Genomic DNA, 22,522 nt, shown 5'->3' on the forward strand with positions numbered 1-22,522 from the left:
CATCACCTTTTTTTCTGAATATATCTTGCTCAGTGGAGGTTATGATCAATTGCTATATCAACAGTTGAATCATAAGTTTGCAGTCTACTAAAACCCCTTTACCTATTTTAAGATCAATTGTCCAGTCATACCTCTTTCATCTTGTATTCATAAGGTTGATTTAAACACAAATAGAGATATTTATCAATAATATGGAAATAGGTCTTGATCAATTACATGTAGAACCCAGTGGAATTGTGGTCGGCTATAGGAGGAGGGGGAGGGAAAGAACATGAATCTTTTAACCATGGGAAAATATTCTAAATTGATTAGTTAAATAAAAATTTCCAATTAAAAAATAATTTCTAATATAAATAGAGATATTTACATTTATCTCTGGTAAATTTTATCCAATTAGATTCAGTCCACTGTTCTAGCCTGGGAAGATCTTTTTTAGATCTTTCTTTCATCCAACATGCTAATAACTATGCCTCTTAGCCTTGTGTTATTTTTTAATTGGATCAGTATACCATCAAAATTTTTATAGAGGCATAGTAGAGAAAGTGCTGAACTTGGAGTCAGGGAGACCTTATTTCAAATCTCACCTTTGATATCTACTACCTGTTTGATCATGGGCAAGTCACTTAATCTCAGACTGTTTATTTTCCTGTAAAATAGGAATAAGACTAATTGGAGGATCTACCTTACATGACGGGCAGCGTGGCACAGTAGATCAGGAGCCATCTGGGAAGCCAGGAAGACCTCTGGCACATTCATGTTAAGTGAACAAGTTATTTAACTTCTCAGGACTCTAGACAGCTCTCTCAAATTTTAAGTAGAGAAGATGTCAGTGTGCAGAGGTAGAGGGAATTTTCTAATCTTGGAGCTCCAAAGTGATGAAATCCCTAGGTTCTTATCCCTAGCCACGTTTGTGTGCCCAAACTGCAACTTCAGGCTGCCTGTGAGCCCTCCCCCACCCTCATCCCCCCATTACCCCAGAGGGAGGAAGTGCTTGCTGGTCAGAGGGGTGGGACATGCAAAAAGATGTCCTCAGGCACTGGGAAGAGGGGGAATGGAGCAGTGCCACCTCCCTTGCTGGTTGGGTACCTGTGTCAATGCTTCACCAACACTGCCCTAGCCCATTTGCCTCACAAGATTATTAAAAGGTTTAAGTGACAATATCTGTGTAACAATACAGAATCACTCCTGGGCTGGCAAGGCTAGAATGCTCCTCTTTCCTAAACAGACTCCAAGGTCTGATCCTTGCACAGAAATTGGGTTCAATCTTGAGGGAGCCTGGCTCTTTGTCTCAAACTCTGGTCCTTTATATTCCCACCCCAGAGCTCTGGAGAAAATCACTTAAAGCTTAGATGTGACTTATATTTAAAGAACTCCTACAAAGAAGGTAAAAGATGTCACTTAATATACAGTGTAGATTGAGCATGACAGATGTTTATTTCCTACACAAAAGTAATTCTTAAAAGATTCATAAACATGCATTGAAAAAAGAAACAGTGGATTGAGAACCAGGCCTAGAGATGGGAGGTCCTGGGTTTAAATCCGGCCTCAGACTCTTTCCAGCTGTGTGACCCTGGGCAAGTCATTTAATCCCCATTGCCTAGCCCTTACCACTCTTGTGCCTTAGAACCAATACACAGTATTGATTCTAAGACAGAAGATAAGGGTTTTTTTAAAAAATAAAAATGAAAAAAAGACAAACATAAAACACAATCACTTATAAATACTGTTTTAGGGGGGCAGTTAGGTGGCTCAGTAGATTGAGAACCAGGCCTAGAGAGGGGAGGTCCCGTGTCCAAATGTGGCCAGAGATGCTTCCTAGCTATGTGATTCTGGGCAAGTCACTTAACCCCCATTGTTTAGCCCTTACCACTCTTCTGCCTTGGAACAGTATTGATTCTAAAATGGAAGGTAAGAATTTTAAATGAATTAATGCTATTTTACTCTCACAAGAAGTTGGTATTTAAAGTATTAAAACATGAAGTATTTAGTGAGACTGCTGAATAAACATTTCACCTTTACCTCTCAGTTCTGTACTTTCCAAAAAATTCCATCAAAGTCTATATTGGGCAAATCAGACCAGTGACTGTGCTCATTCTCCTGTGGGAGGTCACCTCCTCCAAGAAAAAGTAGTAGCTATAAAAGGCACATCCTTTAGTTCAGACAGCACTGGCAAAGAGACCCAGGAGCTCCTGGCATCTCAAATTCACAAGGTTTCGTTCAAGGGTAGAAACCTCTATCTCAGGATCGCTGATTGTGTGCATATGCTCAAGAAAAAAAACAAGAGGCAGCAGCAATTGAAACCCCAGCTCAGGATCGCCTGGATGAATACCTGCTCCACATGTGAGCAGTTGAAATTTTTGCCAAGGAGGAGGAAGATTGCCCCTTTACAGCCACTCCAAGAGGTACAAGGGATAGAGATTTCCAAACTAACATGGAAGAGAAAGTGGAAACTCTCTTTTTAAACTGATATGCCAGGGCAGCTAGGTTGCTCAGTGGATAGATCCAGGCCTGGTATTGGGAGGTCCTGGGGTCAAATGTGCCCTCAGATGCTTCCAGTTGTGTGACCCTTGACAAGTCACTCAACCCCAGTTGTCTAGCCCCAACCCTTCTTCTATCTTAGAGCTGATACCATTCATTCTAAGACAGAAGTTAAGTGTGATGACTTTGGATTTTTAAATAAAGGATCTTACTTCTGAACCTATGAACTGTATCTCTGAGGGGATGGGAAGTGTCTTCCCTCCAATGCTAGTTGGCACTGTACCTGTGCTGTGCACTATTCTAGGGACCACTTGGTGACTCCTGGCATCTAGAAGACCACCTCTGATCTGGACTGAAGTCGGAGTCTGCCAAATCAGAGAGGCTCAGAAAAGGGATGATAGGAGAAACATAAATTGGACTTAAGAAAGGAAGTAGCTCTCTTTTATCTTGGGACTGACTGCTGAGCAAAAAGTGGCCAGGAGAGTGCTGACATACTTGGCTGGGGTGGGAGTTGGGGTGGCTAGGAGAGCACCCGCACCAGTACCGGTGAGTTCTGGCTAGGGGAGCCCCAGCACATGCATGACACTGTAGAGATTGGAGGCTGGCCTTGAGAGCACCTCATACCTGAGGTCTGCCTGTAAAAGTAGTGCAGCCAACTGGGAGAGGAGGCTTCTGAAGGGAACAGTTGGCCACATGTGGCTAATTAAAATTAGGATACACTTTCCAGAGAATTTTAATCTTAACATAAGGGTTTAAATAAACACAGTCTCCCATAGATGGAGCCATTATGGGGGACACAGAAGGACCAACTAAGGTTTGCTGCATCAGCCTAAAGTACCAAGTCCTTTGGCACTCAGGACATAGCAGAAGTGGCTCAGGGCCCTGCAGCTGGGAGCTTCCCTATTTGTCCCCTCTATTTAAAAAAGCACATTGCAGACTTTAAAGCACTTTATAAATATCTACAAGTATTTAATCCATTCTCATCTTTTTTAAAAAAATAGAAATCCATTAAATTATGAGCTCTTTGGGGGAAGGACTATCTTTGCCCCCCCCCCCTTTTTTGTATTCTTAGTGCTAAGCACAGTTCTTGTCACAAAGTAGGCATTCATTCAATGTTGACTGATTGATAAATAGTTCTAGGACAAACTGTTATCCTGTATTTTTTTTTAAAACCCTTACCTTCTGTCTTGGAGCCAATACTGTGTATTGGCTCCAAGGCAGAAGAGTGGTAAGGGCTAGGCAATGGGGGTCAAGTGACTTGCCCAGGGTCACACAGCTAGGAAGTGGCTGAGGCCAGATTTGAACCTAGGACCTCCCATCTCTAGGCCTGGTTCTCAATCCACTGAGCTACCCAGCTGCCCCCTATCCTGTATTTTTTATATCTAAAACTTTTCATAGGTAGATAAAATAACTACTTTTTATAATTAAAAGTAGTGAGATTATGTTTATCTTCTTTAGGAACACTGAGAGCATCCTGAGGACAAAACTCCAATAGCAGATAGGATCATGGAGATATACCACATCTGGTTCTCACATGATTCTTATTTTTTCCACTTGGTTTTCCATTTTAAAAGCTTTTCATTCAATGATGTTTAGATTTTACATATTAATTATGATATTTATCAAAAACATTCTTAAAATTTTAGGGTTCAGTATTATATCCAGGAGATTGTGGACAAGAATTTTGTCTGTAATAATGCTCAGGTTCTGAAATAGCTTATTTTATTAAGTCTCAAAAACTATTTAAAAGTCAGTATTTGTATCATGATGATTTTGTTATCTTTTGGTTCTTCTGGTGTACAAGTCTGGCTACCAAGACATGTCTTATTAGGTGTTCAATAGGTACTAAGATTTTTTCAATCTACAGTTTTTTCTGCTCTTAAGTCTGATCATCATGAGGATAATGATCTATTTAAAATTTCTGGTGACCTGATCCTGAATTAACACTATAAATCCCTCCTTTCAATGAGTCAATTCATAGTTTTAGCTCATTTTTCAGCAAAGAACTGTAGACATATTGTTGTGTTCATGCGGTTGTTATCCATGATAGACGTTTTGATTCTACGTTTAGATCTTGGCCATTTCATGGGTTTACTTGTATATACCTGTGATAAGTGATGTCATATGTTCTCCTTTTGCATTTCTACTCCCATAGTTCTTTCAACGTGGAGAGCATTCTTTTACATAAGTCCTTCAGGAGTATCCTGGCTTGTTGCATTGCTACTAGTAGCAAAGTCTATTACATTGGATTTTCCCATGTTTTATTTTCTGTGTACATTGTTCTTCTGGTTCTGCTTGTTTCACTTTGCATCAGTTCATTGAGGTTCTCCCAGTTCATATGGAAAGTCTCCAGATCATCAATCCTAACAGCATAATAGTATTCCATCACCATCATATACCACAATTTGTTCAGTTATTCCCTGATCGAAGGATAACCCCCTCACTTTTCATTTTTTTGCCACAATGCATGGCTATAAATATTTTTGTACAAGTATTTATCCTTATTATCTCTTTGGGGTACAAACCCAGAAGTGGTATTGCTGAATCAAAGGGCAGGCATTCTTTTAAAGCCCTTTGGGCATAGTTCCAAATTACCTTCCAGAATGACTGGATTAATGTATAACTCCACCAACAATGCATCAGTGTCCCAATTTTGCCACATCCCCTCCAACGTTCTTTTCCTTTAATGTCGTTTTGGCCAATCTGATAGGTGTGAGGTGGTATCTCAGTGTTGTTTTGATTTGCATTTCTCTAATTATAAGAGATTTAGAATGCTTTCATGTGCTTACTGAGAGTTTTGATCTGAAAACTGCCTATTCATATCACTTGACCATTTGTCAATTGGGGAAAGGCTAGATTTTTTGTAATTGACTTAGTTCTTTATAAATTTGAGAAATGAGGCCTTTGTCAGAAGTTTTTATTATGAAAATTTTTTCCTAATTTGTTACTGCTTGACATTGCTAAAGGAAACCACATACTTATAAAGATCACAAATTCAGGTTATCCAATCTAACTGGGCCTTTATTTCAACAGTCCTCATCTTTCACTTAATTGCCTCCTATCGTTTGACCAGTGCTAATTTTTTAGAAGTTACTTTCTTCAGCATTTTTGTATCTCTTTTACCAAGATATTAATTCTCTTCATAATTTTCTTGTATTGCTCTCATTTCCTTTCCCAATTTTTCTTATACTGTTCTTATTTACATAGCTAGAAAGTGTCCAAAGCCAAATTTGAACCTAGGACCTCCCGACTCTAGGCCTGGCTCTCAATTCATTAAGTCACCCAGGTGCCCACCTCCTCACTCTTTCTGACCAGGTTTACAGTATCTTTACTGTCCTTTTGTGCTGGGTTGCTCCTGCGAGTGTCCCTATAGCCAGTGCTGCTACAATATGTTATCTAGCCCTTACTCCATTGTCTGTAGACCTCTTTATCTTCCTAAGCTGCCTTGAACTGAAAAAAGAATTCTGCGACTTTTGTTCGTTACTTCCCTCACATTTGCTTTGACATGCTTTTTATAGTACTTTAGAGAGATGTGTTGAGAGAGCTCAGAAAAAATGCTCATCTCATACCACCATCTTAGCTCACTTCTGTACTTATATTCCCAATCCATTGTTCTCTCTGTTTCTTTGATGAGAAAGCTTCATGATTTTCTATTCTGCCAGTTATTTGGTGTAGAAGTCATAAATTCTGCTCAAATAATTCTTGTTTTTCTTTTCTAGAAATTTTGTTGTGATTCAATCATCTCAAATTCTAAGGAGTTCTCTGTGTGATAATTAAAAGAGTGGATGCCTTAACCTGTAAGAGTTAAAATGGTTGAGGTTATAAATTGTAGTAGATATAATAGTGGGTGAGTAAATTGTGACCGCAGGAAATATGTTTTCACCACAGTGTCTTGTTTTAAATCAAATATAAGGTGGTTGCCAAGGAAATATTCCCAATTATGAATCTACCCAAGTCAACTGGGTTTTATAGAGAATTTAATTTATAATAAAATGAGGAATTAAAGAAAGAGAGAAAGAGTAAAAAAGGGATAAGTATGAAGGGCCTTAAGCCAACATGGCCTAGACCTGAGTCTGAGAAAGAGATCAGTCAGTCTTTTATCACTCACCACAGGATCTGTCCAAGCAAGAATATAGACACCAGTTCAGCCAGCCATCCTTCTCCAGAGAGGGATTCTTCTGACTGTCCTCAAGAGACTTTTTCTTTTCCTTATATAGGGAATTTTTTCCTTTGTCACCTCCCCTAAATTCTTACATCTACCAACCACAGTAGATGTTTTTCAAAGGACAGCCCATTCTGAATTCATAGCTGAGTAGATTAGAATATCTGAGTAAGTTTCTCACCTTTTTGTCCTGGCAAGTTTACAAGTTGCCTGACCTTTAATAGGTACTTAGCACCCCATTGTATTAATTCTAAAAATAGGCATGACTTAAGTATGGGTGTAAGCATTTCTCATTGTTCAGCAAGGAGTTTTCTCCCCTAAAGCAGTCCTAAGTATGGGTGGAGTAGAGGTCCTCCCATTTCTGATCCAAGTAGAGTTTTCACATTTTAGATGGGGAATGGTCCCTAATAGGGAATTGTCCCAATGAAAGATTCCCCAATGGGGAATTTTTTTAACATTCACAAGTCTGAGAAATTTCAAGATTCACATCTGTTTCATAAAATGTAGATCATTTTCCCTTTTCTTGTTTTTTAGTATTTCTTCATTGGTCCCTGAATTTGTTTACTAGATCTGTTTTCCATATTTGTTTCTGCGATTAATGCTTTCTTTCTATTAACATCTGCTTATGTCCAAGGTTTAAAAATGGAGACTTGAATCCAGGACTTCAATCCCCAGAAGTCCTTGCTCCACTTCCCCAGAATGCTTTGTAATCTCACTGAATTCTCAACTGGGCCAAGAGCAAATTATTATTTAAAGGGTCTCTGCCTTCGGCGGGGTCTCTGGGCTTTCCTGTTGCCACTAACAAGCAGACGTGTCTTTTTCATAATGTAGGTGAGGTTGTCTAGGCCTCTCTGGGCCTAGACACGTGCTTTCTTATTCTGTATTTTCTTTAATCCTTAACCTTTAATAAACCTCTAAAAAAACTATACTCCTGGCAGAGAAACTAATTTCTACCTGCCTCAGCTTCCCCAAATTTTAATCTTTACAAAGGTCTCAGTTTTCTTCTTCCTAAGATCTTTGGTAATTTTAGCACTCCTCCCTTCAATTTTCCCTATTCCCCACTTTCTCACTCTTCCCTCTAGTGGTGATTTCCCTGAGAGCTTGATCTCAGAGCATTTTGCTCCTACCATGCTGGGCATTCTACCAGTCCAGGCCTCTACCCTAGATATATATGTCTTCATCTTTTTGGTCACATGACCTAGAAGTCACATATATTACACACACAGTATGTATGTTTATATGTTTATATCTAACATGTATGTGTGCATGTATGCTAGTAACTGAAAGTTGCTAGAGTTTCTAATATCATTCCACTGGTATATGTTCCAATTTAATCAGTCAATAGACAGGAATTAGGTTTTTAGCAAAAGGTATTTACCAAGGTGGTATAATAAAAAACAATTGGTAGAAACCATTTCTTCCCACAAAAGTCTGGGGCATGTATGAAACATAATAATATAGTCCCTTACCTGGCATATGAGCATTAAGAAAGAATGCCAAGTCATGTGAGGAGGGAGACAGAATGGCAAACTGAAGCCCTGACTTCCTGAACCAGCTGGCAGTAGCCCTTGCTTGGAGGGTGAGGTCAAAACTCATGACCCAGACTGTCCTATTAGAGAACCCAGTAGGAGTAACATCACTGGCCATATAAAAGATGGGGCCAAGCAATAGCAGGTCCTTTTTCTTGGCTCTTATCTGGGCTGACCATCTGGTTGGGCCCTCTTACCACTGAAACTTCACAGTGCAGCCAGTAGACTAAGGTAGTTAAGGGTGACTTGATGATATTTTTCTTTCTCTCTTTCTCTTTTACTAATAATTATAAATTACTATGTCTCCAAGATTAATTTTAATTCTAACAGGCAGACTCTCACAAGTATCTAAAAGTCCATGGCAAAGTCGGCTCTCACATGTGACACAGAATATCCCATAACTTCTCATTAAAGGCCATGTACCAATAGAGAGAAGATATAAATAGAAGTTTGTTGTCCCTGTCATTGATAAAGGTTTGTCTAGTGTGAAATTGAGATTAACTCCACTCTACTTATTCTTTAGAATTTTAGCCACCAGGAATATATACACCCTCACTTAAGGATTTAGTGTGGGGGAGGAAGGTCTATGACCCATGTGTGCTAGCAAGTGACAAATCAGAAACAACTGACTGCCCCCTGGGCAGGCCAAAGCCAAGTTTAAGCCATCATTGGTACATGTAAGGCACAGGAAGTGACACAAAAGCTGCCTTTAAATTCTGTGGTCACTTCCTGTGAGGCGTCTTCACCTTGGAACTTGACTGTGAAGGAACTCAGGCTGGATATCTCAGACTGCTTCCTTTTAGACTGTCACATGGTGAGTGAAAGGCTGACTCCCTTTCCTTGGCTTTTCTGGAGGCACTAGCCTCTGAAAAGGCCCCTCATCTTGGAGGAGGCCTCGTGACTGGAAGCCAAGTTAAATTTTATCCTCTGCCACCTCCCCCACCCCCCCTTGTTGGGGCCTCTGAATTCCTGCCTGGTTCAGAACAGGTCAGAGCATCTATCTCTCTCCCTCTCTCTTTCTCTCATTTCCTTAATTTCTTCTATTTGTAAATAAACTACCAAAAAAAAAAAACCATTCTGACTTGAGTAATTAATTGGGATTTAGTAATTAAATCCCTGGCAACCAACCCTCAAATATTCAGTCCAACCATAATTTTTACCCCTTACACTAGGAGACTATGAGCTCACAAGTCAGTCCGTTGAGCGTTGAGGAGAATCACAGTTCCCTCACTAGCCCTCTAGAACTCAAAAGTCATCCATACATCTGTGAACAGAAATGAGGAAAACTATATTAAGCTTATTGGTGCCTTTTAACACATGGAGTTCTGTTGGGCATCCATTTAAAAGCCTCTCTTTATATATAGTGAGCCAACAGGAAATACAGGATAGCTTGTATATTCTGAAGTCCTTTATTCTGCTTTTTAGGAAGCAGGATGCCTCAGCACCCATGTGGGTGCAGACTCAACACATCTGAGGGCTGGGTCCCCTATTGTCCAGCCCCTGCTAAACTGTAAGCCTTTTCCTGAGTCCCTTACCAGCAATCCAGTTCAAGGAATTGTACCTCTTGAAGCTGTTTCCCACGCCAGCTGGCTGTCTCTATATCTTTTTGTGCCTTCATCCTCTGTGTTTCTCTTTTCTGGTGGGATGTTTCCTTCTGATTCAGTCGTCGAGTAGGGAAATTTGACACTTCTCAGGGCTCTGCCCAGTCTCCTACTATCCTCATGGGCAAAGGTCTTAACTCTGGAGCTCTCCATCTCTGGACTGGCCCACTATTCAGCTGCCTTCTGCCCATTTTCCTCCTGCTTATTGCCTCAGCCAAATCAGCTATCCCAATATTCTCTGAATCCAAGAGGTTCACTGAGCATAGACAATTTTGTCTGTAAATTTAAAACCATAAAAATCATACTCATACACTTCTTACATTAACTGAAAAGAGGGTGCGGAATTGCACTCCTCCGTCACCCCGCCGCCTCACCCCGTCCCCTCTACTCTCCATTCCCCCACCTCCAATCCTTTCACCCGGTCCCAGCTCTCCTTACCTAAACAGGCTATCAGGACTGGAGTGGGTGGAAAGAAAACCTGGATCAAGTCAAAAGAAAGACCTAGCAAATACCAGAGACAATGGTGGAGACTTAAGTGGAATGAACTCCCCGCCTTCTACTTCTGGGGATTTGGGGAGGGATTGTGGGGGCGGGGCGTGAAGGGAAGGTGGCAGGAGCTGTCCTTCGGGATCAGTTCCAGCTGACGGGCTACAAAGGTCCCCAGTACCCCCAGACTTCCTAGAGCGTCACGGAAGTTGGTAGGGGGATGGACTTGGTCCAGGGGCGGGGACACTTCCGGTCCGTTGCCAACTCTTGCTGTCTGACAGGTGAGGAGGCGGGGTCGGGTTTTGCAGCCCGCGAGGTACCCGGAGTTGAGGAGGCGAAAGGAGGAGGCGATGGGGAGAGGGAAGAGGTACAGTCCTCCTCCGCGCACCTAGGCGTCTGGGCGAGAGAGACGGCGGGAGTGGGCTTGGGGTTTTTGTCGGAGACCCCGAGTAGGGCTTCGTAGAAGGTGAGGGTACATGTGAGTGAGGCGATGAGGAGTCTCCAAAGGCTTTCCGGAGGAGGTGGCGGCATCCAGGATTGGGACCTGACAGGGGTCGGTCGGAGATGGGCTTGAGGTTCTTGCCCGTAGCAGGAGACTTGGTAATGTGCTTCAGTAGCTGGGAAGCTTCTGGAGGGGTTCAAGCAGAAAAGTGCCCCGGAGAGGGCTTTTAGTTCGTGTGGCACTAAGGGGTGCGACCGGTCCTTCAGCCCATTCTGTCATCTGAGACCCAAGGTACTTAGGTGTGTGAAACCGCCAAGCGTAGAGACAATGGGATTACAGGTCTGCCTTCTGTAAATTAGGAGACTCACTAGCCAATACTTCGGAGCTGTTGCTACAAAAGGAAAACTTGTTGAATTCTCTAGAATATAATTTACCCTTCTAGAGGCTATATCTGAGACAGGGAACAAATTCTTACTCACTGTCCTGAGCTGTTCCCTAATGCCCTCAGGCATTGACTAAATCTGCTTCAGCCCATTTCTCAGTAAACATAACTATTAAATGTCTATTTACTGCTTTAAGTCCTGAAAATATAGCAGTATGTGAAAAGCAGTCCTTTCCCCCCTCTCAAGGTGTTTTCATTACTTCTGGAAGTTGAGAGGTCGGAGTAGGGAATGTTCTTTAGTAAGGATAAGTAAATGTAAAAATAATATATTTAATATAATCTAATATAAATTCCCTAAATACATTTATTATGTGATACATAATAAAATCACATAAAATATAATGTTTAAATAAATAAAAATATAATTCCTTGAGGCAGTGGGTACTACCCCTACTACTAATAGCTAACATTTATATAGTGCTTATTATATACCAGGAACTACAATTATTAGAAAATTTGATCCTCACAACAACCCTGGGAGGTAGGGGTTGTTATGATCACCATTTTACAGATGAGAAAATTGAGGCTGACATGTGAAGTGACTTGGGTATGGTCACACAGCTGGTCTGAGGCCCAATCTAAACTCAGATCTTCCTAACTCCAATCCACTGCTCCTTACCTAACAGCTATAGGGATCAGAAAGGAGGCTTCAGAAAGAAATGGTTTCAGAATTGGGCTTTGGACCTTCAGAGCTGAGCAAGGGAGTCAGAGAAATGGAGGAGGTGGGTAAATGCTTTCTAAACATAGAAGACAAACAGTCTATGCAAAGGAGTAGGCATTTGGACCAGTGATACCCAGTTTGGTTGAAATTCGGGATATCAGAAGATTTGAATATCAAATGGGTCTACAAAAGTGTCTCCCTGGCTATAGAGAGCATTAAGTGCCTGGCTGGAGCAATAGGGAGAGTCATTGAAGATTTTTGATCTGGACTATGATATTTTCATACATCCATCTTAGATTCTTAACTTGAAAGCTATGTAGAGGATGGAACAGAGATGGTAAACATAGAAGCAGGGGAATTCCTGTGGAGACTATTGTGAGAGTCCAGGTGAGAGATAGTGGGGGCCTGAATTAGGGTAGTCAGTCTGAGATGAGTTCATAGGATTGTAGCTTTAGAGCTGAGAGAAACTTTTGAGATCATTTAGACCTTATTTTGTAGATGAGGGAACTGAAGCCCAGAGAGTTTTTATTCCTGGGAATAAATTGATGCTGTGTGGTTTGAGCTGAATGCATTTTTCTTGTTTATTTTGTTGTATAACCCTAGTCTCAACTTCCTTTACATTTAATCATCCCTAGGACCATCTCTGCCTGGAAACAGGAAGCCTCAGGATGACAGGGACCTACGAAGTAGCTCAGGAGTCACCACCTGTTTCATAGGCCATTCCCTTCTCTTCATCTGGAATACCCCTTGGGCAGCATCAGAAGGTTCTGCTCCAGTTCCATGATCTTCAACATGGTACTCATCTCCTGAAGCTAAGCTCGTTTCACTTGCCAAATTCCTTAGCTGATTTATTATCTTATTGCTAGGAGCCCACCATAACATAATGACATATTTGTATATACTTACAAATTGTATATACTTACAAAATACTTTAAAAAATAATAGCCCTAATGTAATAGATTTCACAAATATTATTCCCATTTTGTTGATGGAGAAACTGAGGGTCACAAGGGTTAGGTGATTTGCCATGATAACATTGTTCTAAGTGATAGCCAACTATTTATCACTTTAACCCAGGTCTTCTGTCTTTCATTGTTGAAGTTTTTTGCCTCTGGCCATTTTTCCTAAATGACTGAACTATAGCCAGTTATAAAACCAAAATGATATTTAGTAGGTAAGCTCATAAGGTGATATGGTTAGGCATCTAAATATCTACATTATAAGGGCAAAATGGGACTACTGAGCATAGTATTACAGAAAAAGGATGAGTCAGAGCTGATCATATTATGAATATGATTTAGCCATGTAGTTCCATATTAAATAGCTTAATATAAATATATAACATATAAAAGCCCAAATATTTGCAATCCTTTTATTCAACTTTGTTAGGAAGCCCTTTATTAGAATAATGGATCCTTTTTTTGTCATTGATCGTTATTTAGAAGGTTGAAAAATACTGTATTCAGAAAATCCTATCTTTTTGGTTTATAAACCAGAAACCTATTTGGGCATATTTTCCACAATGTATTGCTACATCTTGTCCATAGAAGATCATGGGAGAATTCATTAGCCATTCCATTGAAATTAAGAGAGTCTCCTGCCCTGCCAACCATGTAAATATCAAAATTGAAATGAGTTTAGGATGTATAGCAGGACTAGCTCTTAGCACTAGTAGCCAGCATGGGTTCCCTGTGTTTACAAACAATCTCTTTATTGATAACTCAAATACATTTTCTTGTTTCCAATTTCCTGACACAATTCCTATTTCCCGTGTCTTCCAAATTACTAACATTGCTTCTACTGTGATAATTCAGTGACCCTTTATCCTCTTAAACAAAATCCTGGATGAAAGCTTGAGTAATTAGAAAGGAGTAGAAGCAATAATCTTTCATTTTGTCAGAGAATAGAAGTCTGACAGCTGCAACTGATCTTTCCCCCTGTCATACATTTTATGGAATCTAAAATTGTATTTAATTGTAAGTCCTATTTCTTCTTTTTCAGGCTAGATTTTATTTTAAAAATATTTTTCCATGGTTACATGATTTGTGTTTTCTCTCTCTCAGAGCTGATAAGCAATTCCACTGGGTTATACATGTATTATCTGTAAGTCTTTTTTCTAAAAGAGGCTATGTAGAAGAGGAAGAGAAATGCCTGACTTAAGAGTCAGGAAATCTGAAATTCAAATCCTGGCTTTGCTTCTCACTAGCTGGGTGTCCTTGGAATATTCACTTCACTTCTCTGAGCCTCTGTTTCCTCATCTGTAGAAGGGAGATAATACTGTAATTGCCTCCTTTACAGGGCTATGAGGAAATTGCCGTATAAATGTCTCAAAGCACTATGTAAATGTGAACTATTCTTTTTAGTTCTTGATCTTTCTTGGTAGTATATAAGAATGTAAATCATTAAAAAAAATTCTTACCTTCTGTATTACTTTGATTGTTACTAAGTATTAATTCTAAGGCAAAAGAAAGGTAAGGGCTAGGAAACTGGGGGTAAGTGATTTGCCCAGGGTCACAAAGCTAGGAAGTGTTTGAGTCCAGATTTGAACCCAGGACCTCCCATCTCCAGGCCTGGCACTCTATCAACTGTGCTACCTAGATGCCCCATTGTGAATAATTTTTATTAATTATTTTATATCTTATTCCTTGTTGAACTCATTTTCATAAGTTTTTTGGCTAGTCTCTTGCATTTTCCAGAAATACAATTGTCCTATGCAAGTAGAGATATCTTAAAGTCTTTGCCCTTTGATTTTATTTGGACTCATTGCAAGCAGGCCATCTAGCATTTTTCTTTTCTCTGTCTGAAAGTTGACTTTAATGAATGTAAAGTTAATATTTTGCTCTTGTCAATACAGGTCCACCCACAAATACATTCTCTATTCGTACCTGCTCAGTGCATTCTTTTTATGGATTCTAAAACAACCTATTTAGAGGATTCTGTTCTATCTAGTATCCTTCCAAACTGGAAAGTAAGTAATATGAATAAAGTGATGTGAGAAACTTTCTGTGTAGTACAGACAGAAGGGCAGCCAGGGGACAAAGTGCTAGGTCTGGAATCAAGAAGACTGAGTTCAAATCTGGTCTCAGACACTTACTAGCTGTGTGACCCTGGACAAATCATTTAACCCTGTTTGCCTCAGTTTCCTCATGTGTAAAAGTTGCTGGAGAAGGAAATGGCAAACCATGGAACCCCAGATAGGGTCACAAAGAGTTGAACATGACTGAAAAATGACTAAACAACAGACAGACAGGATATGCTTCTGCCTTTCAGGTCACCAAAGATGGATAAGCCCCAAACAGGTATTAACTCAAAAGTGGGAGCAAAGATTCTGAGGGAAATTCTACCATTGACTTCTTGTGATGTCTTTGGATAAGTTGCTTTGCCCAGCTTCTAGTGCTTAATTAGATTTGTTAGTGGAATTGCAAATGGTATTGGGAAACTAAGGTATATGTGAGTCTTGAGTAGAAAACACCTTCCCCTTAACAGTCAAGCAGATTTGGGTGTGGAGTCTCCTAGACTGGCCTGGGGAATAAAGTAGAATGAGGCAGGAGTATCACAAACTAGCCAGACTGTGTTAGATACTAGAATGAAGGAAACCTCCAGCTGAGGCAGATGTCAATAGAGTAAGATAAAGGGAAATGGGTAGTCCTTGTCCTGCAGTATCGTCAGTGCAGAATTTGCCAATTCAGTAAAGATTTATCAAGAGTGTACAAAATTTGTGTTTGGCCTTGAAGGCGATAAAAGATCATAAACATAATCCTAGGCTTGTCTCTTTCCTATCTTCCTTTGCAGTTTAGGTGCCTAGTTAATTGGCTATACTACAGAGGCAGCAATATGGAAGGAACATGCTTTGTGTTTCCTTTGAACCCAGCTCTTTCACTTTCCAAAGCAAGCCAGTAGTTTATATGAATGGAAAGTGTGACACTTTACTGAGTGCTTTCCTCACTGAAATTTGGTGAGATAAAGTTAGTGCTGGTGTTATTATGACCATTTTACAGATAAGGAAACTGAGGCTCAGAGAAGTTAGATGTGACACTGGGAAAGTGTCACACCCACATCTTTGAAGTGATAAAGTTCAGTTAGAACTTAGCTTGACTTCATGTTTCTTTACTCCTTACCTTAATGTCGCCTATCAAGACTATTGTGAGACTAGGATAAGATTGTATATAAATGTAATCCATTATTCATATTCATTTTCTATCATTCTTAAGCAGGATGTTCAATTCACCCCCTTTTCTGCAGTAAATCTTATACGGGTCATTTAATCCTCTTTACAAATAAAAATTTAAAATCAATATGTTACTTTGATAATTCCTGCCCTTTGCCACATCTTCCCACTGTTCTTTAGAAGTTTATAATCTAGATGGAGAATCTGGAAGTGTACAGTTGAAAAAGATGCAATTAAATTTGGGCAAGTTAACATGGTGTAATAAGTACATGGTACTTGCCTTAAATGGATCAATGATCACATCTATGTGTCCTCTCACCAGTGGTGCATCTGAGAGCCCATCCACACTGTACCATTCCATGAATTCTTGTCCTGCTTCCTATAAATCCACCATAGAAAGTTCATTCAGTCCACTTGAGGCCTTCCTCTAGGCCCTCTAACATTTTGTGGATATCAGCACAGCTCCTGGACTGTCCTGCTCTCATTATAGAGGCAGCTCCCCTTTTTTTTTCACACTGATCAGAATCCTACAATACCATTTGCAATTCAATTCCCTTTTGTTTGTTACCCATTGGGTCTCTGTTATTCAGTCATGGGCCATTTCTTCAATAATGTTGGTGTTAAAAAAAAGATGGGAATAACTACTTATCACTGAGGAAATGGCACAGTTAAATTTATTCATAGCACTTTGGTATATTTTTTTTGAAAGCAGAATGGCAGCACATGGATAGTTTTCTGTCCATGTATGTACAACCTGCTCTTCTTGGTCAAATTCCACCCATCCTTGTCAGTTATCTTGCTGTCTTTGTTCCAGGATACTAGATTGATAAGTATGATTGAGCCTGTAGGGAGCATGAGGCCAAACAGCATATTAGAGAGGAGGGACTGACTTGGGAATAGGCCATATGAATTTGACTTCTGTGAGTCTGCTTAATAGCTTTGACCTTGGATCAAAAGTTTAACTTCTCTGGGCTTTAATTTCCTTGCCTATAAAGTGAGGTGTTTAGTTGATCTCTGGTGTCTTCTCCAATCCCCATTATATAGAGGAGGAAACTGATGCATATTGGAGTTAAAGTGACTTATCCAGGGTCACACATATGAGGACAGATTTGGTCTTAGATCTTCCTGACACCAGGCACCATCACTTTCCATTGTCACCTTGCTGCTTCTAGTTTACAAACTATCTCTGCTTGCAGTGAATTGGGTGAAGATCAAAACATAGTAACCTAGACCTTAGCATTGGGAAGATAATTTTGGCAGCAATGTGAAGGACATAATGGAGGAGGAAACACTGGAGGCTAGTTAGTAGGCTATGACTAGTTGAGGTGAATGGTGATGAGGGTCTAAACTCTGGTTTAGATGATGGTAAAACATGAACTTCAGATTCCTTATCAAGCCATTGAATGTATTTTATGTCACCACTTGTTCTAGGAGATCAAGCAGTGTCCTCATTCCTTTGGTTATGAGCCATATCTAAAAATTCCTACAAGTCCCAAAATTACATATACATATGTATATGGTGGTGCTGGTAGCAGAAATTCATTGTATTGTTTCAGGAATTGGTGTCCTTTGAGGATGTGGCCGTGTATCTCACCTGGGAGGAATGGGGACTTCTAGACCCTGCACAGAGACAACTCTACAGGGATGTGATGCTGGAGAATTATTGGATCCTTGTTTACCTTGGTAAAAAGTCATTTTTCTTGCAATCCTTCATAAACTATTATATATACATATTCTCTGTTGTTATGTTCTCTCATTTTCATTTTTGATTTAGATCATTGCATTTTCATTAATATTTTTTGTAAATTTAATAATTTTGAGATTGTTACTTTATCTTTCCTACAAGTCTTTCACTTTTATCTATGCTACTTTTCAGGCTATTTCCCCATGAATTATTTTCTGAGATTATTTGTCACTTTCTATTGCATCTTGCCCACAGGGCAGTATAAGGACTTACTGTGGACTTCAACCAGCAATAACACATAAAAAATAAGGAATTAAAAAGGAAAATAGAAAGTCTGAATCAGTCAAGAATTTATTAGTCATTTATTAAGTGACACTAAGTGTTGTATTAAAAAAAGACAAAAGAGGGAAGTTTGTACCCCAAGGGAAGTTTGTACTTTTGGTATGGAGAGAGGGAGAGGAGACCCCTCTTCCACAAAGCGGGGTTCAGGGGAGACAGCAGATGTAACGAGTTGACTCAGAGAGAGGAGAGGATTTGAAGATTTTCCCCCTTTCTGCCTTCCCTCCTTAGCTAAAGCTGTGCTCCAGATTCACTCTTGTCCCTCTTGTCCCCCCTCCACTACTCGAGACCAAAGGGTCTCTCTTGATCTGTTCACTCACACTCAGCTTGGGGAACAGATAACTTTTAATGTCAACTCAATCAGGTAATACAAAAGGAAATAATGGGCAGGTAAGAATGGGAAAAGGAAAGTGGGAAAAGGGGGTCCCTGTCTCTATCTATAATATTTTCCTTCAGTATATCTTTAAGAGGGATGCCGCTTTCTCAGCAGTAAATCCTTCCAGTATTTCTTCTAGATTTTGTTCTTATACCTTATGAGTCCCTTTTCTTATAGTAAACTCACTTTCTTAAATTCCTCTAAGTTTAACCATACTTATTTTCTAATATCATCCTTCTTCATCTTCAGTCTTCATTCTTATTGACCTTTGTAGCATTTGGTACTGTTGAAACTTCTCTTTGATAGTCTACTCTTATTTTTTTGGTGTCATTGCTCTTCTAATTTCTCCTACCCATGTGATCATTCCCCCTTATTCTCATCTAGGTCATGCCCACTCACCATGGCCATCCCACAGGGTTCTGTTCTAGAACCTCTTTTCTTTTTTTTTTATCTTAGAACCTCTTTTCTTCCTCTGTATTTTTTTTACTCAAATTCATTAGCTCTCATGGATTCAATTATCACCTTTACCCTGACGAATCTCTAGTCTAATCCTAACTTCTCTTCTGGCCTCCAGTCTCACATTCCAGTTGCCTGTTAGACATCTTGAACTAGATGCCACATAGACATCTTAAACTCAACATTTCTAAAACTTAAATCATTATCTTTGCACCCAAACCCACCTTTCTTCCTAATCCTTATTACTATTGAAGTTATCATTATCTTCCCAGTCCTTTATGCTTGAAACCTTGATTTCTCACTCTCCATATTGTGAACTTGGAAATTACTCCACCCTACTTAGACATACTTTAGGGGAAGATAAAGTTGTAATCTCCTGATTGAACAATGAAGATACTTAGTTCTCACCTTACAGAGAAGCTAGAACTTTAAGCTAAGTCTATTTTTAGGTCTTAAGTCAAAAAGGTGTTAAGTAACTATAAAGGTTAAATTAATCACAAAAAAGGTCAAGTAACTAACAAAAGGTGAACTTAACAAAGAAGTGTGAAGTAGCTCAAAAGATATAATCTAACCAGAGAAGGTGAGAATTAAAGAGTGGACAGTCCTGGAGAAAATCTAACCAAAGAAGGTGAGAACTAAAGAATGGGCAGTCCTGGAGAAAAGTGTCTACTGTGATTGGTAGATGTGAAAATTTAGGGGAGGTGACACAAGACAAAAGATCTTTAAAAAGAGGATGTAAAGGCCATAAGGGGGATTCGGACAGATGGGCATTCAGATATTTGGGCACTGACTTGGAGGAGCAACTGGAAGACAGACACCCAGACTTCTTTTAGCCTGTCACCATGGTGAGTGATAAGACTGACTTCCCTTTCCTTTGACTCTCAAGGGAGGCCTTTGGCCAAGGCCTTTAACTCCTGCCTGGCTCAGCCTGAGCTGGAGCAGTTTAAATTAACTCTTTCTTCTCCCTCTCTCTTCTCCTTAATTTATTCTCTCTATATTAATTAAAATCACCATAATTTCCAGCTGACTTGGGTATTTTATTATTTGGGATTTTCCCTGGTGACCAATTAATTCAGATTTTAAGTCAAAACACTAAAATTATCCTTTACAATATCCAATCTCTTACCAAGGCATATTGATTTTGCCTTCATAATATTTCTTGTGTGTGCAAAATAATGGATCACAAACCTACCTCCCAAGAAACCAATATTGCTGTTACTATGTATAGTGTTCCCCTCATTCTGTTCATTTCACCTCACATGAGTTCATATGACTCTTCCTAGGTTTTTTCTGAAATCATGCTCCTCATCATTATGGCACAATAATATTCCATCATCATCATATACCCCAACTTGTTCAGCCATTCCCCAATAATAGATGGGTATCCCCTTGATACCCAATTTTTTGCTACCACAAATATTTTTGTACTAATAGGTCCTTTTGCCTTTTCTTTGGGGGTATAGTAGTGGTATTTCTGGGTCAAAAAAGTTTTATAGCCCTCATTTTGACTTTTCATTCTCTTCTTCCTCCCTCTGGAAACTACCTTGTATATATATCTAGTGTATGTATATACACATTATCTTCTCCATTAGAGCATAATTTTCTTGAAAAGAGGGACTATCTCACTTTTGTCTTTATAACTCTAATGTTTAACACAAGGCCTGGCGTAAATAGGTGATTGACTGATTTCTTCTCTGCTTCACTTATTCTGCTCAGGCTAGGAATTCTCTTTGAGGAGTTGCCCAATTGACTTTGATGAAACCTTGCCTTTTTCTCAGTAAGATTTCTAGCAGGTTCTTTTCATCTACTCTTAGTCCCCTAATTTTTTTTCTAATACATTTCTGGGGCTTTTAAAATTTTATATTTTGTTTTGAATTCATTTAAATTTAATAGTTGTTCTATAATTTACTTTCTTAATGTGGAAAAACTGGCATAGTATTGTATTGTCTTGTATTGTTAGGTTGTAAGTTCAGATCTGAGAACAAGAATTTGACTCTAAGGCCAAAAATCCTGAAGAAGGTGAAATTATATGAAAACACAGCAGAAAAACCTCAACAAGATGCATTCCATGTATCAGAATTTGATGCAACCTTTGAACAAAAAAGCAATTTAGCTAGATAGATGAGATACTCTAAAGGGGAGAGTCAACTTGAATACATTTCATAGCAAAGAAGTTCTGAGCCAATGGAAGTTTTCCACACACACACACAAAAAACAACCACCAAAGAAGAGAGACATCAAGAATATAATGAATTTGGTAAAACGTTTGATTGGAGCTCAAAGTTGATTTCATTTCAGAGAGTTTCCGCAAAAGAAAGAGACTATGAATATATTATATGTAGCCATTTTCCTCAGCTTTCTGTTCTTATTGAGTATCAGCAAAATCATTGTGAAGAAAACTATTATCAAAGTCAATATTGTGGCAATATCTTCAGTAAGAAGTCAGAATTTGTAAGGCATCAAGGAATCCATACTGGAGAGAGACCTTTTGAATGTAATGATTGTGGAAAACTCCTTAGTCGTAGCTCACATCTTACTGAACTTCAGAGCATTCATATAGAGGAGAAATCTTATACATGTAATAAATGTTGGAAAGCCTTTGGTCTGCACTTAAAGCTTTTTCTGGCTGGAGAGAAACTTTACGAATGTCATGATTTTGGGAAAACTTCCACACAGTTACCAGGTTTTATTAAGCATCAAAAAATTTATACTGGAGATAGTATCTATAAGTACAATGAGTGTGGAAGAATCTTAAGCAGTAAGCTACGTCTTACTGAACATAGCAGAATTCACACTGATGAGAAACCTTTTCATTGTAATGTATATGGGAAAGGTCTAAAGAGCAGGTTAAGCCTTATTCAGCATTTTAGAATTCATATTGGTGAAAAACCTTTTCAGTGTAATGAATGTGGGAGAACCTTGAAGTGTAGGCTAAGCCTTATGAATGTAAGGAATGTAGAAAAGCTTTCATTTGACATTCAGTTCTTATTCGGCACCAGAAAGCTCATACTGGAGAGAAGCCATTTAAATGTAACGAATGTGGAAAAGCTTTCAATAGACGTTCAGTCCTTAATGTACATAAGAGAGTCCATACTGGAGAAAAGCCATATGAATGTAGTGAATGTGGAAAAACCTTCTCTCAGAGATCTACCCTTAGCCAACACCAGAGAATTCACACTGGAGAGAAACTTTTTGAATGTAATGAATGCAGAAAATGCTTTGGTCTTAGCTCACATCTTACTGAACATCAGAAGATTCATACAGGGGAGAAACCCTATAAATGTAACAAGTGTGGGAAAGCCTTTGGTCTAAACTCAAAACTTATTTGACATGAAAGGGTTCATACTGGAGAGAAACCTTATGAATGTAAGGACAGTGGGAAAACTTTCACACAGTTACCAGGTTTTAGTAGGCATCAAAAAATTCATTCTGGAAATGGTACCTATAAGTGCAAGGAGTGTGGAAGAGTCTTAAGCAGTAAACTACGTCTTCTTGAGCACAGCAGAATTCATACTGGTGAGAGACCTTTTCAATGTAATGTATGTGGGAAAGGCTTAAGGAGCAAGTTAAGCCTCAATCAGCATTTTAGAATTCATACTAGTGAGAAACCTTTTCAGTGTAATGAATGTGGGAGAACCTTAAGCAGTAGGCTAAGCCTTATTCAACACTGCAGAATTCATACTGGTAAAAAACCTATT

The 22,522-nt window shown here is 39.3% G+C and overlaps 1 protein-coding gene and 1 long non-coding RNA gene across 4 annotated transcripts; one reads left to right on the forward strand and one right to left on the reverse strand.

Moving 5' to 3' along the window:
• Positions 1-1,413: 1,413 nt before the first annotated feature.
• LOC103092606 (uncharacterized) lies at positions 1,414-10,572 on the reverse strand. Its single transcript, XR_465669.2, has 2 exons — positions 10,209-10,572; positions 1,414-10,046 (listed from the first exon to the last, which is right to left on the reverse strand). It is a non-coding gene; the product is annotated as an uncharacterized LOC103092606 (long non-coding RNA).
• On the forward strand, positions 10,535-21,223 carry LOC103105808 (zinc finger protein 436-like). 3 transcript variants are annotated; one of them, XM_007488853.2, is made up of 5 exons: positions 10,535-10,623; positions 12,437-12,596; positions 14,656-14,769; positions 17,526-17,652; positions 20,785-21,223. In XM_007488853.2, the coding sequence occupies exons 2-5, from the start codon at positions 12,582-12,584 to the stop codon at positions 20,943-20,945; spliced, it is 417 nt and encodes a 138-aa protein (XP_007488915.2). In that variant the 5' UTR covers positions 10,535-10,623; positions 12,437-12,581; the 3' UTR covers positions 20,946-21,223. The 3 variants fall into 3 exon arrangements, with proteins under 3 accessions (XP_007488915.2, XP_007488910.2, XP_007488914.2); XM_007488848.2 differs by having other exon boundaries at positions 10,580-10,856; XM_007488852.2 differs by having other exon boundaries at positions 10,581-10,722.
• The last annotated feature ends 1,299 nt before the right edge of the window (positions 21,224-22,522 follow it).

The sequence above is a fragment of the Monodelphis domestica genome, chromosome 3 (genome assembly GCF_027887165.1).
Source record: "Monodelphis domestica isolate mMonDom1 chromosome 3, mMonDom1.pri, whole genome shotgun sequence".
NCBI classification, from domain to species: domain Eukaryota; kingdom Metazoa; phylum Chordata; class Mammalia; order Didelphimorphia; family Didelphidae; genus Monodelphis; species Monodelphis domestica.

Coding starts and splice junctions, on each gene's coding strand:
- LOC103105808 (XM_007488853.2), top strand. Junction 14,770..17,525: donor GTATCCTTCCAAACTGGAAA/GTAAGTAATATG, acceptor GTATTGTTTCAG/GAATTGGTGTCCTTTGAGGA. Junction 17,653..20,784: donor TTGGATCCTTGTTTACCTTG/GTAAAAAGTCAT, acceptor TTGTATTGTTAG/GTTGTAAGTTCAGATCTGAG.